General features: G+C 39.6%; 1 protein-coding gene across 5 annotated transcripts; it reads left to right on the top strand.

The window, feature by feature from the left end:
• Window positions 1-1,511: 1,511 nt before the first annotated feature.
• On the top strand, window positions 1,512-14,269 carry LOC135155014 (uncharacterized). Of its 5 annotated transcripts, none has more exons than XM_064103322.1 (5): window positions 1,512-1,934; window positions 7,003-7,262; window positions 10,161-10,304; window positions 10,957-12,132; window positions 13,033-14,269. In XM_064103322.1, exons 1-5 carry the CDS (start codon window positions 1,756-1,758, stop codon window positions 13,170-13,172), a joined length of 1,899 nt encoding a protein of 632 aa, XP_063959392.1. In that variant the 5' UTR covers window positions 1,512-1,755; the 3' UTR covers window positions 13,173-14,269. The 5 variants fall into 5 exon arrangements, with proteins under 5 accessions (XP_063959392.1, XP_063959393.1, XP_063959395.1 ...); XM_064103323.1 differs by having other exon boundaries at window positions 1,591-1,987; XM_064103325.1 differs by lacking the exon at window positions 1,512-1,934 and adding an exon at window positions 2,086-2,104.
• The last annotated feature ends 1,620 nt before the right edge of the window (window positions 14,270-15,889 follow it).

Raw genomic sequence — 15,889 nt, 5'->3', positions numbered from 1 at the left:
ACAAAAAAAGAGAAAACTGAGGAAACAAAAGGAAAGAGAGGAAAGTAAAATATGATATCGTTTTCTGTATGTTATGTCAAAAAAATTAAATTTTGTAATGAAAGGTCGAAATTTTTGCTCGCTTACTTCGCCTTCGCTACTTTTTTTTCTTCTATAAATTGAGTATATGAATACAAAAAAGGCCCACGTCCATAGGAGGCCATTTCGAGAGAAAAATTGTTATTTTTTAAATTTGGGCAATTAAAGTATATTTAGCCATAAGCTATCAGAGAACATCTAAAACAAATTTAAGTGTACATTTTTTATGAACATTAATCATGTTAATATTCATGTTAATTGTGGGCGGGGCCCTTTGTCTGGTGGACTTGGGTCGTTTATAGATTCATATGGACTTGGGTCATTCTTACATTCATATACATATTAGACTGTTCGACTTCTGTAATAAGTAGTAGATGTAATAAGAGAGGGCGCTATGAAATGAATGTAAGAAAAGCCCAAGTCCTGGTGGGTGTTTCATAAGCTGTTCGTAAGTTAAGAGCGACTTTAAGAACGACTGGTGATCCTTTCTTGTGGTAAATGGTGTGCACCAAAATGTTCTTGGCGATGGTTTAGCGCGTAAGAAAGGTTCACCAGTCGTTCTTAAAGTCGCTCTTAACTTATGAACAGCTTTATGAAACGGCTCCCAGGACTTGGGCTTTTCTTACATTCATACCAGATTTTCCTCCTTTATTTAAGGCATTTCTGAGATGATTTTAGATTTATCATTTATACACAAGATGAGTCATTTTATAAAGAACAATTTTCCATATTTAACTCAATTTCGCCAAAATTTGGACTTGGGCCGTTTTTATTTTCAGATACTCAATTTTTCCCTTTAGGCCATATCTGGCCCGCTCAAAATATTCGGCTCATTACACCACTAATACTGGTAATCAAATTTATGCTGCCTAATAATTGATGATATCTGGATTAATTTAATAGCCAAATTTGTGCTGCCTGTCCTGGGCCCCTTCGTGCTAGCAAAGCTTATTTATTATGACACGTATGAAGGGCTTGCATGTATATTCACGGTTGTTCACTGTCACGTACGTTGAGTGCGTTCAAGTTATTTTTCTTTTGCGAATGGCTTGTTTGATCATGCTTTTCATTTATGACAGAAAAGAAAACATCCATAGACAACAAAAACGAACTGCAAAAGTGTACAACCGATTGCAATAGGTTCCTCTCATCACCCGAGTCAATTGGAACTTTGATAACCTAGCTATTTAGTCAACTCCATAGCCAGGGATATCAAGGAAGGGGTTCGAATGTGGTTTTGAATTTAGACAAGCAAACAAAAAAAGGGTCATCAGTCAAAACTATTTGGCATTTTGTCTCGATAAAAAAATGACATGCCCCCCCCCCCCAAAAAAAAAGGCGTCAGCAAACCTTCCCCATTTCGCAATAGTAAAGTGGAATCGTTAACACTGTTATGTGACCTACTAAATCGAAAGATCAAAGATCTACTCATTGTGCTATCAAATATAAATACTATGACTGTCAATACTTACAAAGCACTGACGATAAATATGTATAGACCTACAATAAACAGAGAGCGTATAGCCAATCATCGTGAATTGATGCGTTTTAAAAGCGTCCACGGCCAACTTTTAATACCTCTCTGACCAGTTTCGGACGTCGTTTGGAGGACAATATATGGACCTACAAGAAAATGGAAAGACTATAAAGCAGCCATTAACATTATTGTAGGGTCACATGAAGCTGGACTCTACTCCCTGCAAGGTTGATGTCTGGGAATCGAGTCAATTGTGTTTGAAGCTCCTCGATCAAGTCGGCTGGAATATCATTAATACTTTTCGATTGCATTATTGTAACCCGCAGATTGAGCCATCTTTTATAGGATCGAACCCCGCCCCGGAACATTTTGGTTGCAGGTAAATCTCATTCAGTTTGGCCAGGAATTAATGGGCCGGTGGTGGGCACTCACGTAATAACCGCAGAACGGGTATGTGCGGCCCTTAAGCCCTGGTCACAAGCCGCCGTACGGTTTTTTTGGCCGTACGTTTTTTGGGAGAGGCTACGGTCGCTGCGTTTTTCTGAAAACGTAGGGAAAAGTCGCGAACGCAGGGAGCAAGTGCGTCGACGCACGTCACTCGTACGACTACGCAAGGTGTAAGTACGTAGTGCGTGCGCTGCCCGCGTGTCACGCCTTGCAGTGAGCGATTGCGTGCAATGTACGTCGCGCACGTGTGGAGTGAGTTGTACCCAAGGTTGTACCTGCTTACAACGTACGATCTCCGTGCGTTCGACACATTTTGGAATGGAGGCCGTACTTACACGTGCTGCTCACGTACGCCGTTCTTACTTACGCGCAGGTTGCAACTGCATGCACTTGCGATGAACGTAAGCCCCCCCCCCCCCCATGTGGTGGGGTATATTTATAGAGATTGATCTTCTGACGTCCTTCAAAATGCCGCCTCTTCTACCACAGAGACTCCAAATACTTTTGATACTGGCAGAGCAGCTTCAAGTGACAGGGCATGAGCAAGACGTGGCACCTTTATTAACATCGATAACTTGGACGGCAAATATTACTTGACGTGTTATAAACAATTATTTCATTCGCTACTTCTAACTCCTCAATTTTGTAATAAAGAATATTGACAGTTTTGAAGCAATCCTTCTTGAATAGAAAAGGTCCATGTACTATTAGAAAGGTTTGGGCAAAACTAACTCCAATTATAATGCCAATTAAAACTTATATTCTCCATTATGGGGAGGGGGATTGCCTTTCCTTTTAGAAAAAAGAAGGAATTGTCTACGTGTGATTGTGTGCCACCCGGAAGTCATACGCAATGGACTTGCTTCCCGTTGCCAAAAAGCGAAGAGTGATGGCGAGTTTCAGTCCAGGTTCCAAGGCGCGGTGACTCCTGAAACATTGAAAGTATCTACACCATTGATATATAGTCAGTATGATATTGACTATATATCAATGGCAGGATCTCGTTGTGTGAACGCAGGAACTCGTAATAAGCATTATCTCATTTCATAGAAATCTATGAAAAATCATTTTTTTTAATTCTTTTTTTGTTTTATTTGGCGGACTAATACACTGTCTTTGTTTGAACTCATGATACACGATTCGATTGCATTTGTTTACATTCTACAACTCTTCAAGCACTCATGATAATGAACTTTAGACATAGTTCATGAAATTAATGTATTATATAGTGTGTGAATAAATAAGAATAAGGTCATTATGTGGAACATGGTAATAGAATATGACTTTGTGTTTTCTTGTTTATATTTGAGCACGACGTGCGTTGTAAGTGCTGATCACATGCTTACTCCGCACGAGCACGTGAGTTCTTCACGTTCATTTGAATAATTACATTGGGAAAGTGCCGAGTAGCACGGGTCACGCAATTATCCGTGCGGCAACGCGCACTTGCTAAGTGCACCTTCGGTACAGGAAGTGGCCGCGGCGAATATCTAAAAAGTCTCACGGATTCGGTGCGTTGTGCGTACTTTTGCAGTACCGAGGGCGTGCGTGCGCGCACGTGGGGCAAATCCGTAGCTCGAACGTAGCCTGCACGCAGCGAAAGTTCCTCCTGCACTAAAAGTTCTGCGTCGTGTCTGCGCACTGCCAAATCCGTACCGAGTCGGTACTCACCACGTGCGTGACGTACGAGTTTCCCGATTTTTGCCCACGTTTTCGCACGTAGACTGCGCGCACGTGCAAGTACGACGGGATGTGGCCACAGCTTAAAGGACCCCTTTCCACGGCTCGCAAGCAACTACCAGGGAGATCGTTTTCACCCTTTTTCATTGACGAAACCATTCTCCCCGCCCCCATCAAATTGAGTCAGTTCTTGAAGTTCTCTTCATGTTAAATTCCAGTCCCCAATCACCCCCGTTTGCAGAGGGCTATATTGTTCTTAAGCTCCTCATTTCAAAGCAAGTCCAGTTCCGCAAGGGTGTGGTTTCAGACTTTGGGACCGCGCATACCCCTTCCCGTTCAAAATCCGCCGAGTGCCCCTCGTCGGGAAATTAACCTAATTTTGATCCACTCGTAAGCCTGCATAAGAAAAATGAATTATTGCGATTGTATAACAAGTGCAATATTGGCACGAAAATGTGTCTGTGGTACGCTTATATACATGTATATTTATTACATGTACAGTGGTACTCAAAGGTTTGTCAACCCAAGGAGTGATATCTCCTTGGTCAACCCACCAGAAAAAAGTATATATTTTGAATGTTCAAGTTCTGTCATGTTTTAGTTTTATTAAGTAAGGTGACGAAATATTACATTTCATATAATTTGTTTCTCTGAGCTCGCCGAACATTGTATTGTTGTTATCTACATTCAACACTCACCACAAAGGAGTGATTAGGCCTATTTGTGATTTGTGCTCGGGTTCACCATTAAACTTTAAACCGTTAAACCCAACTGAATATAGAGGGGGGGGGGTGGTCTGCCCCATCTGTCCCCCCCCCCCGTAGGTACGCTAGTGGCGTAAACATTGATTGTACAAATAATACGAATTCAACCGTTGAATTTTATGGGTGAGCTAGTACTTAATCTGTGAGCTAAAGGCATTTAGTAAGAAATGCACTGTACTCGTGGTATTAGCGACCCGTATATAGCATGTATATAACCAAGACCAATCATGCATATTGTATTGTCAGTACCATAATACAACCCAATATTTTATTGTGTTTTATCGCATCATTTCATATTTTGAATAAATCAAAATGCCAGACCTCTTGGTATTATAGATACAATTTTAATTGTTGTCGTCATTCAAGAACTCACAAGTTTGTCTTTATTTCATTGTGTTCGACTCAACATGGGCATCCCATAAGTAGTACACACGTTTTGAATTAGTACACGAGTGAATGAGGCAGAGTTTATTACGAGAAAGGCATTGTGGACTTCAAACAATTCTGATGGATATTTTTTGTACAAGAGTGAATGGGATATCTTTTATTAGGAGAAAGTTATAGCGGACTTAGAAAAAAGTAGTAGGGTATTTTTTGTACACGAGCGAATGGATGTTTTTTTTTTATAATTAGTTTGACTGTCTGGACTTACCCTAATGAAATGGACTTTACCCTTTACATATTTCAAACACACACATTCACATCGAAATTGACTTTACCCTGACCCTAATGAAATAGACTTTACCCTGACCCTAAATAAATGGATTTTACCCTAACCTAGCTAATGAATATACCCTTCATACGTAGGCCCTATTTCAAACATTAGCATCATCAAAATCAGCGCTATAGACCAGTTCGTAGTTACTTCATGAACAATTTTGGTCAAATGACCTTTCATTTTTTTCATTAAGATAGGCAGATTTCAAAGCAAGATATTGCGTATGCATGCCTTACATAGCGGGATGAAGAAATTGAATGGACCAGGTGACTAGAATATCACATCAATTAACAATCTATGACGGTATCAATTGCATTTCTACTTTGAATGCATAATTATATAGCATGTTGTACAATGTACTTGGCAACCGTGAAATACCAGTCGTTTGTGAACGCATTGTTGTATTTTTAGAGATGTAAATGAAAAACACAATTAAAAAGAATATATGAATAATCGAGACATGTAGTTGGTGCTTATCTCATTAAATTTCAAACCACCGTGTCACTTAAGTACAAATGAACTTCCTCTGATCATGCGCAGAATCTTCAGATCATGCGCAGAGTGGAACTACGAACGGGCTTATTATCTTTCACAGCAGTATCATATCAACATCTCACAATTATTTCAAACATTATCATCGTCAACATTATCACCGTTATTTCAATCATCAGCATCATTTTTATCATTACCGAGCACAACCACGTCTGTCATACGAACACATAAACAAGAAATAAGGCAGGAGTCTTACGAAAATGTATCACCTCCGATCTTCCTTTTACTTTATTCACTACGATACATTAGCGTACCTATGGGGGGGGGGGGGGGACGAGTCATGCAAAGGACGTACCCCTGCCCCCAACTCCCGACAAGTAATAACTGATCCCTGACGAGCCATGAGCCAGAAGTGGCCGCTCTTTTGAACTTGAAGATTTTTTTGTTCTTTGCTTGTCAAATATTTTGGCGGGCGAAATATCCTCCAACAAATTTGCCCCCCCCCCTTCTGGAAAATCGTAGGTACGGCACTGCTACGATACAAAGCACGAGTTACCATGGATATAGGACTTTCTAGTTAACGATAAAATGATTTACCGAGAAGTTATAACATCAAAATTATGAATAATCTTTGTACATACGATCATTCTTTAAGCTATATCTACGAAATGTACGGACTTTAATCCCATAACCTATAAACGTTCATTACACAACCATAAGTATACATCATTAAAGACAATTCCACCATACTATAGGAAATAGTATCCAATCGTCCTAACGTATCACCAATTTATACATAAGCACTTATCAGATCCCTTTTACTTGAATCAGTAACGGCATTTTGCAGCAATATATCTTAAAGCATCATAAACACGAATCGTCATATTATTACTCTGCAGACAATTATATCATGTGTATCCCTCTTTATTCTCGTTCTCTTTTTTCCTCATCCTTTACGAGGCTATCATGAATAAAAAAAATCATGAATCATTATATGGCCCGCCCATTGATGAAGAATTTCGAGAAAAGAGGGGACCTCGATCACACCGCATGCCACCCTTTCCATAACTTTTACCTGGGGGGCGTTTCATGAAAGGACTTGTCGGACGTTTTATCCGACAAATCTCATTTTATCCGACAGTTACCATAGGAAAAGTTCCTCTCAGCCAATCAAAATCATGGAAAGATGTCAGATCTGACAACTTGTCGGATAAAAATATTGATGAAACGCTCCCCAGGACTGTAGTTGCAATTTGTGAACGACATGTTGCAATTTAATCGTGTACTTCCCATCCCTATAAAGATTCTAAACACAAATTTTAATTCATATCTTCTCTATTTTCAAGAATACCGCGGGACCTGGACCTACAACCGATTCTGCAACAAGGAAGCAAAATAAAGGTGACGATGGCCTCCTCATTGCTTCAGTCGATGAACATGGCCACTGGTTGGGTGGTTATTGTCTTGTTCGTACAGACCTGTTTCGTTCTCGGCACTGTTACATCGGTCGGTGTCTTCTTCTCAGAGTTCAAAGACACCTTGGGGATATCATCTGCAGACATTGGCATTTCGCTGGGCTTATTCAATGCGTTCACGTTCGGACCGGGTAAGTCAAGATGCTTCCATTCATTCTTTTTAAAAGTTTGGTAGAATAATAGGCCCACAGTTCCCTGCTTGAAAGAAAACTAAGTCCCATGTCAACCCTTGCGGTTGCAGTGTGGAGAATTATGAACAACAGGGTAATTTTCTTCACATCATGACATTTTAACAGAGCATCTCAAGAGGGTGAAACACATGTCCACGTTCTATGTGAACACTCTGCACGGCACTGTCTCCTTTCTAGCCAGATTATTCCGATGAATTTTGTAATTTTCGTGTTCAAGTAAGAAGGTAATTCCAGAAGGACTCTTCAATGTGTTATTTTTCATCCATGCGCAACGTAGACCTGGGGAGTGTTTCATCAACATTTTTGTCCGACAAGTTGTCAGATCTGACATCTTTCCTTATGTTGATTGGCTAAGAAGCACTGTTACTATGGCAACTGTCGGATAAAATGGGACTTGTCGGATAAAACGTCTGACAAGTCCTTTCATGAAACGCTCCCCTGAGTAGCGCTTTGCAATGTGGGTTTTCTTTGTGCGCATTATGATCTACGCATAGTTTACACCAACGAACGTAGAGGGCAGCAACACACAAGCGTGTTGCTCTAAGGAAGGTCAACTCCGCTCGAATTTTGTGACCACTTTAAAAAATAAGGTGGGGTTTTGGGAAATTTGTCGAGTTGATTTTTTTTCATTTGTTAATTTCAAATATTTTTTAATGAACAATTATTAGATCGGTTATTCTGAGTATAAATATTAAAAATATTACTTACATTTTTAAAGAAAATATTTAGCTTAAATAATCATGATTTTGACATTTTTCCTCATTTTGGAATATTAAGCCTGTGACGAGGATACCTCATATCTCTTATTTTCTTCTGCTGAATTTCGCTGCACCACTAATAAATGCATAGACAACCACCGTAATAATCGAGGTCATTTTTCTGGCCTGGGTGCGCCGAGTCTGGGCCGGTCGCGCAGCTAGCTAGTGACGTTGATGATGCGCTGGGGCTTCAGGCGACTCGTCATAGATCTAGCAACTTAGACAATGACGTCTAATTTGCCTGGCCTGATTTGAAGTGTAATGGCTTCAGGGCTGATGTTTATCAACGATGATTGTTCAAGGTTAGATTTCAAATTTTAAATGTCATTTGACTTTTAAGTCTATAAATCTGAAATAAAGGCGCTGTATCCCCGAAATCCGGGTCTAAATTTCAACTCTGAGTCCGAGACCTTGGCATGGACGGCGATAAAACAACCCATGCATCGGATGCATTGCATTGGCTGCGCGCTGCGCTGCAGCTGCACTGTGATGATGGGTTCAGCGAAGAGCTCAGAGAAAATAAGGTGGTTATATTCAATCCCGAAATGCTTTGCGAGTGGTCACAAAATCGTCTCGACGCAAATCACCTAATACAGCCGTCTGGTGAAATCGCTGATAACAACAATCACCGATTTGGTTATGATTTTAGTTTCCTGAAACTTATATTTGTAAAGTTTTAAATATCAAAGTATGTTTTTATATGTATGTATATTCCTCAACATATTTTTTAAGTTATCTTTGATATTGTTGTAGTCATATTCTTTCATATTCGTTTTTTGATCGCTACTAATTTGTTGTTGTATTGGATCGGCATTTGATTTCGTTGGCATGAACAATAAAATACGCGCGCAGCTCAGCTGCATGCGCGTATCGAGTTGACCTTCCTTATAGCAACACGCTTGTGTGTTGCTGACCTCTACGTTCGTTGGTTTACACCAAAGGTTTATACTCTGCGCGCTGACGTCACAATGGATGAACAGGTGATTAATTAGCTGCGGGTATGAGCTGATTTTTTATCATCTTCTGCATTTAACTGCAGATCCGATGCGATATTTCATGTAGCTAAAAAATTGAATTATTCCATGGACCATTCAAAAAAATATTCTCTACAATTTCAAAATACTTTACTCTGCAGTGCTGCCAAGAATCACGAATATTACCCCGAGTTTAAATAAATGGCAGAGTGGTTTTGATTTTTTCTTCACATAGATACTAAGCATTCGGCGCATTTTTGGTGTTTTCAAAAGCACATTTGCTCTAATAAAAATGCTGATAGTTTAAAAACAAGCACATGAACCCATATTTTTTAATGTTTGTACCTCTTAGGTATACCTTCCTCTACAACTCTGCAAATTTTGGTGAAAATGACATGGATTTTGAATAAAGTGCAGCATTTATTGTACGTTTGTAGTTTGTTACTGAAATTTTACATTTTTTAGATTGGGATTTTGTTATCTTTTACGACATTTTTAAGATCTGACAGTGCTGTTAAACTTAAAATTGCAAACAAATAGCACTATAAATAGATTCTCCATTCTAACGATACAATTATTTACTTTTTCATGTATTTTGACTGAGTAATAGAGGTTTAAACTCATTGTAGTAATCTTGGGCGGTCTAAAAATGCCAAATTCTTTTGAATGCGCAATTGTTAAGAACATCAATTTGGGTGAACTTTGAAGTTTTATGGCAAAAAACCAAGCACATGGATCTATATTAATTTTTGCATATTTCGAATATTAAGGTTCTAAAGTATCAATATGCAAAGTTTGGTGAAAATGACATGGATTTCACTTTAACTGTGGAACGTCCTTAAATGGCCATTTTCTGCAAGTACGGGAGTTTGTTTTTGTTTTAAATAGTCATTGTTGGTCATGGATGTCTGGTCTTTGGCCTCGAAAGTCTAAAATCCTTGGTTTTGGTCTTGGAGATCAAAAGTCCCTGGCATCAGAGGCATGAAAGCCTTAATTGCGTAGCCTTGGGCCCTTTGCTATGACCTCGGCTTTCTAGCCATGCAGGCGCATATAATAATCACTGTTAATTAAAACTTTGACTGTTGTTCTTCTGTTGAATATCATAGGACCGGTAGTGGCAAGTCTTTACAGCTACGCTTGGTTAAGACGCCCTCTACTCATCACAGGATCTGTTTTAGCACCGTTGGGTCTTCTTCTAAGTTCCACAGTGACCAATAACATTGAACTGGCTGTCTGTCTATCCTTTGCAGGTTAGTACGGCTAATTATAAGCTACTAATGTACTTGTATTTGGGTTACCATATTATGGTCATTTTGCATTGCAATGGTAACTTGCATGGAATCCTTGATTTGAATGGCTGTTGGTCACTGTTACCCTGGTATTTACCATTGGATGGCAAAGTTACCATTAGTTACAATACTGAAATTGATCACGAAAGGCCCCAGATCTCATTTTCATGCCGAAGGGGATGATCATGATGACGATGACAGTATGGGTGGTGTTGGTGGTGATGTGATGATAATGATGATGACAAAGGTCAAAGCGAGGAAGATAATGGCGATGACAGTAATAACAATGAATTACCGTTTTGATGATGAAGTTGATAATTATGTTGACAGTTGTGATGACTATGATAGTGACATTGATGGAAATTATGATTATTACGATACTTGCTATAGAGATAGAAATGATCATGATAATGATTACTATGTTTATAGTCTTCATCCACATCATCATCATCGTCGTCGTCATCAATACCATCATCCTCCTCCTCCTTATTATCACAGTAGACTCTCTCATCCTTACCACAATCTTTGCTATGTTGACCATCTCATCATGTTATTTCACCATATGATCATCTACAAAATCAAAACAACAATCTTAATTGTTTGACCAATACAGGTCTAGGTGGAAATATTCTATCTCAGTGTCTGGTGATCTGTTTGGACGTACACGCCCATGACCATTTCCACACCCTTTTCGGCATCAGCAAGTCAGGTTATGCCTTTGGGATGCTGGTTAGTCCTTTACTTGCAGCCTACCTGATGGATGTCTATGGCTGGAGGGGCGCCATGCTGATCATGGGGGCGATCACCTCTAATATTATACCTCTCACCATGATGGTAGATACAACTATTCGCGACAAGTCAAAAACGGAAGGACCTTCGGATTCATCCAAATGGCAGAGCCATTCTGAAGAAACGTCTTTCGAGGATAAGGACATGATTGACGGCTTGATTAATAAATGTCCATCAGAAGTGACAAATATCGTAAAGGTTTCGGAGAGTGCACCCGCTGTGCATAATTCGGGACACCATCAAAGACAGTTCTCTGAGGCAGTTCAACCTGATGACAAAGAACCCTATGGAACATTGTGTCGACACCATGAGGGATCATCAAAAGATATCCCTCCTCCAGCCACTGTAACAACATCCCAAGGAGACAATGGAGATGGATCTAGTGAATTATGCTCACTGATGGAAATCAGTCAACCCCAAACCAGAGAGCAACATCAAGAAGAAAAGAACAACCTGTGCAGGTCAAAGAACAACGACCATTCATCTTCATATAAAACTGGACAGCTCCCCTTTAACAGAGTTCGTCAAGCTTTGAAGAACTCCATCTACATCCAGGACAAATGCCTCATCGTCCTGGTGATTTCAAATTCATTAGTTGCCATGGTACACGGAGGTTGGCACTCCTTCTTTATACCGCGAGCCCAGAGCCAAGGAAAGTCCATCTATGCGTTGAACTGTCTTCTGTACTCCACGTCCATTGCTTGTTTCGTTTCTCGCATCTTAAGTGGTGTCCTTCTGGGTCCTCGATGCATCTCCGCCTATGATCTCTTCTTTCTATTCAGAATAGCCAATGTTGCATCGATGCTTGCGGACATCTACTTCTCCAGCTTTCCTGTCATGATTGTTACATCATTCATTACGTCATTTGCCATCAACGAAGAGAACATGTTCATGATTTACGTCTCAAAGGAACGAACACCTCGCTCGGCCTTTCCGCAAGTCTTTGCCGTGATACAGATTGCTTTTGGAATAGGTGCACTATTCGGAACTTACCTTACAGGTATGTAGTACAACAGTTTATTTTCATTCGGTCTACAAGTAGTGGTATGATTTTTAGATAGTCATAATCCACAATTTCCGCATTTACTACGGGGAAACTCTCTACAACACACCAATTCCTTTGAAAATGCAAGTCAAATGACAATGGAGAGCTGAGAGGCTTTTGACGAAATTTGGTGGACAGGGACAAGTTGGGAAGTTCTTGACTCCGGACAACGACATATTTGCAATTGTTCATCCAGTGCAATCTTCGACTGATCTGCTGTCCCGGTCCACCAACTTTCGACAAAAGCCTTTCAGCTCTCCACTGTGATTTTAATTGTAGTTTCAAAGAAATCGATGCGTTGTAGAAAGTTTCCCCGTAGTAAAAGCGAAAACTACCTAGCATCTCAGGGGATAAATCCATTTCTGTCAATTTGCTCGAATGGCTGATTTGTCTACCCTACACTCGGTCTAGCCCATTTGATGTAATTTCCGGTTCGTCTCAGTATAACCTTTTACTCTGTCAAATGAAAATTTGGTTCACAAACAGTATTCTTGTAACCATCTATATACTGAGTGATGTCAGACCATGAGGATATTAGCCCAAATTGTTGTAGACGGAACTAAGATTAGACTATGTTGGACGAGACCAAATCCAAGGGAAAGTATTCAAGGTGGATGTTGACCAACTGGTAAGCTACCTGAAATATAGCACTTGTATTTCCTTCAGGCAATAGGCCTACCTTTAAGCCCACTGAAATACGATGTTAAAGAAAAAAAAATCTTCGATTTGACTTTTGCCTATCTTCCCATGTAAGATCGACCTGAAGCTGAGCTACTGTATTTTCTTAGTTCCAAGATCAAATAACATTTCGATTGCAATGACATTTTATTTCTTTCGTTTTCTCTTCTCCGACAGGAATGCTTGCGGACATAACGGGTAGCTACAGAATATCTTTCATATTCCTCCTGTCCATAGAGGGCGTTCTATTCTTCAGCATGAGTCCTCCACGCTTTATTAAACCAAAGTTTCAGGAGAATACACAGAACCCTACATGACGGATTTTAAGAGCTGTAGCAGTTGCTGAGGTTTCAACGGAATAAAACATTTCCCATAGATTTGTGTGTTAAAATCATAAAAAATAAGGATTAAATTCGGGGGTCGAATGTTTACTACCAGTGGATGTCTGACAATCCATATCTGACCAGAAAAGGGTCCGTCGACCAGCTCATTTAAAACAAAATAAATCGGCATTTATTAGGACATCTCCTGATGGATCAAATTCATCACCTGAAACTTACAGTAAAATAGCCCTAATCCTTCCGCCAGTTATATTTAGTTCCAAACTTGGTGATATTTCTTCCCACTTTGTGAAAAGAAATTTCAGTAGTTACCGTCCATGGAATCAATGTTAGATGGACAATCATATTCGAACACTTTGTCAATTAGCTATATACAAAAATGAAAATGGGTTGGCTCGAATGAATATATTTTGCCTTCCTATTGTTAATAGGCCCATGTGACCTGTAGCACACTGCAAAAACCCCGGTGTTGATTTAACACCAGCCCGGAATCTATATATGTCTACACCAGAGAAGTATTGAAACAACACCAGTCTGGATTCAAACCGATACTAATTGGTGTTGTATGAACACCTTTCTGGTGTTAGACCAAAACGAAACTGTTGCTGTTTAACACTCCCTTGATGTGGACATATATACTAGATTCCGGGCTTGTGTTAAATCAACACCTGAGTTTTTGCAGTGCAGTTGCTGAATCATGAACGGTATCATTGCTTTATTATACCTGACGTAGAGGGCACGAGGCAAATATATGAAAAACTTGAAAGCGAAGTATGAAGTCGAATCCCTTGGGGAAACAAATATCATTTCGACGTATGAGCTAAAATAATCTTGTGTTTATACGAGATGTTTTGTTCATTTCGGACTGAACAAATTGCTTCAACTTATGCAATTATTCCACGTAAGGTTGCCTTTTGCTTACTCTACGGCAATTATAAAAAGGAATCCCTTTGGGGTCATATTTTAGAAGGCATTAACCATCGATTTATATAAAAGCTGCATACTATACAATGGACAAAATGAAAATTATTGGACCTGATGTAAATAAAAGTTTATTCTTTTATGCTGAATAATGATCAATTTTTTTTGTTTGATAATCTTGGAATAAAGACGCTGTAATATTGAGGTGGTAAAATATTGAACCAATAGAAATAGAAGATGCGGAAGATGCTGGGAGAAAAGAAAACGAGAGAAAGGAGGGGGCAGAGAAAGAGAATTTCACAAATAAAAAGAAAGTGAAATAGAGGATTGATAAAGTTTTCGCATTTGAAACTCTCTACAACGCATCGATTCCTTTGAAAATGCAATTAAAATCACAATGAAGAGCTGAGAGGTTTTTGTCGAAAGTTGGTGGACTGGGACAGCAGATCATCCAAAGATTTGCAACGGACGAACAATTGCAAATATTTTGTTGTCCAGAGTCAAGAGATTTAGATGCTGTCCCGGTCCACCAATTTTCAACAAAAGCCTCTCAGCTCTCCATTGTGATTTGACTTGCATTTTCGAAGGAATTGATGCGTTGGAGAGTTTCCCCGTAGTTAATGCGAAAAGTTCGGAGTGATTGCGAAAGAGTAAGAGCAAGGGGATGGGTGGGGGGGGGGGGGGGGGGGGTGAGGAAGACATGGACTGAAGGCCACATTTGGGATACTGTAGAAAAATACTTCAAACGGACACCAGTGGGTGAGATGAAGCCGACTTGGACTACTTACAGGTCTGTTTATCAGATTATTTAACACCATCATGGCTAAACTTGCTAATAGTCTGCAGACACAGACCCTTGTTTTCGCAATTGGTATAGTGCATAATGCAGAGTCTGAAGTAGGAAGACTAGATTTACTATGTGCTGTGGCTGGTTCTTAAGGCAACCACACACCTTACGATTGGTCTGCGACCCGATTTCAGAATAAAATGTAGTAGAATTTGATGCTACTATTGAGACTTGGAATATCTCGCTGTGTAATGTTCTAAATCATCGTAAGATTTCCTATTTTCAAACCTGTGACTATGCTCTCATCCTTATTAGAATAAAAGCGAATTTAATATCTAGTCGTAATGACGTCATAGCAGTCGTACGATTGGCTACAATTTGAAACTAATTGGGCCTTTACTCCAAAATAAAGGCTTGCAATCTTTCAAAATGGTTACATTAGTATCCTTTCAATTAATTTTAACCTCAAATAAAATGATATGTTCCATTCACATTTTCAGAAAATGAGCAAAATGCTATTTGTTCCAAAATCGGATCACGAACAGTCGTAAGGTGTGCGGTGGCCTTTAATTGATACCGATGGAGAGTTTGGAGTCTAGTCTTCACACCAGACCTGGTTTTGGTTAAAGTGTAAATCTGAGTCTGTGCTTGCAGACTTACCTACTTATATCAAATTGGTCTAATTAAATGGACGATTTCGAGTTCAGTGTTGACCTTTTGGTGTTTACATTTTTTACATGAGCATAGCAAACAGTTAAATGAAATTGGTCCTGAAAAGCCACTCACTCAGTGTTGAACCATCAATATTGTGATCTGTATCATTTGTGCAAAATCAGAGTCGGTTTTGAAGCTAGAAAACACAATCTAAATTGTGCTTCTAACACCAACACCAACACCGGACTTGAAATCTTCCAATGTTGGTCTGATCATCCCTTGGTCTAATTATTGGTCTGTCATTTAGTCTTAATTCCAGATGTTCTCATTT

This window comes from Lytechinus pictus, chromosome 8 (genome assembly GCF_037042905.1).
Source record: "Lytechinus pictus isolate F3 Inbred chromosome 8, Lp3.0, whole genome shotgun sequence".
NCBI classification, from domain to species: Eukaryota; Metazoa; Echinodermata; class Echinoidea; order Temnopleuroida; family Toxopneustidae; genus Lytechinus; species Lytechinus pictus.
This window is presented reverse-complemented; position numbering and strand designations above follow the sequence as displayed.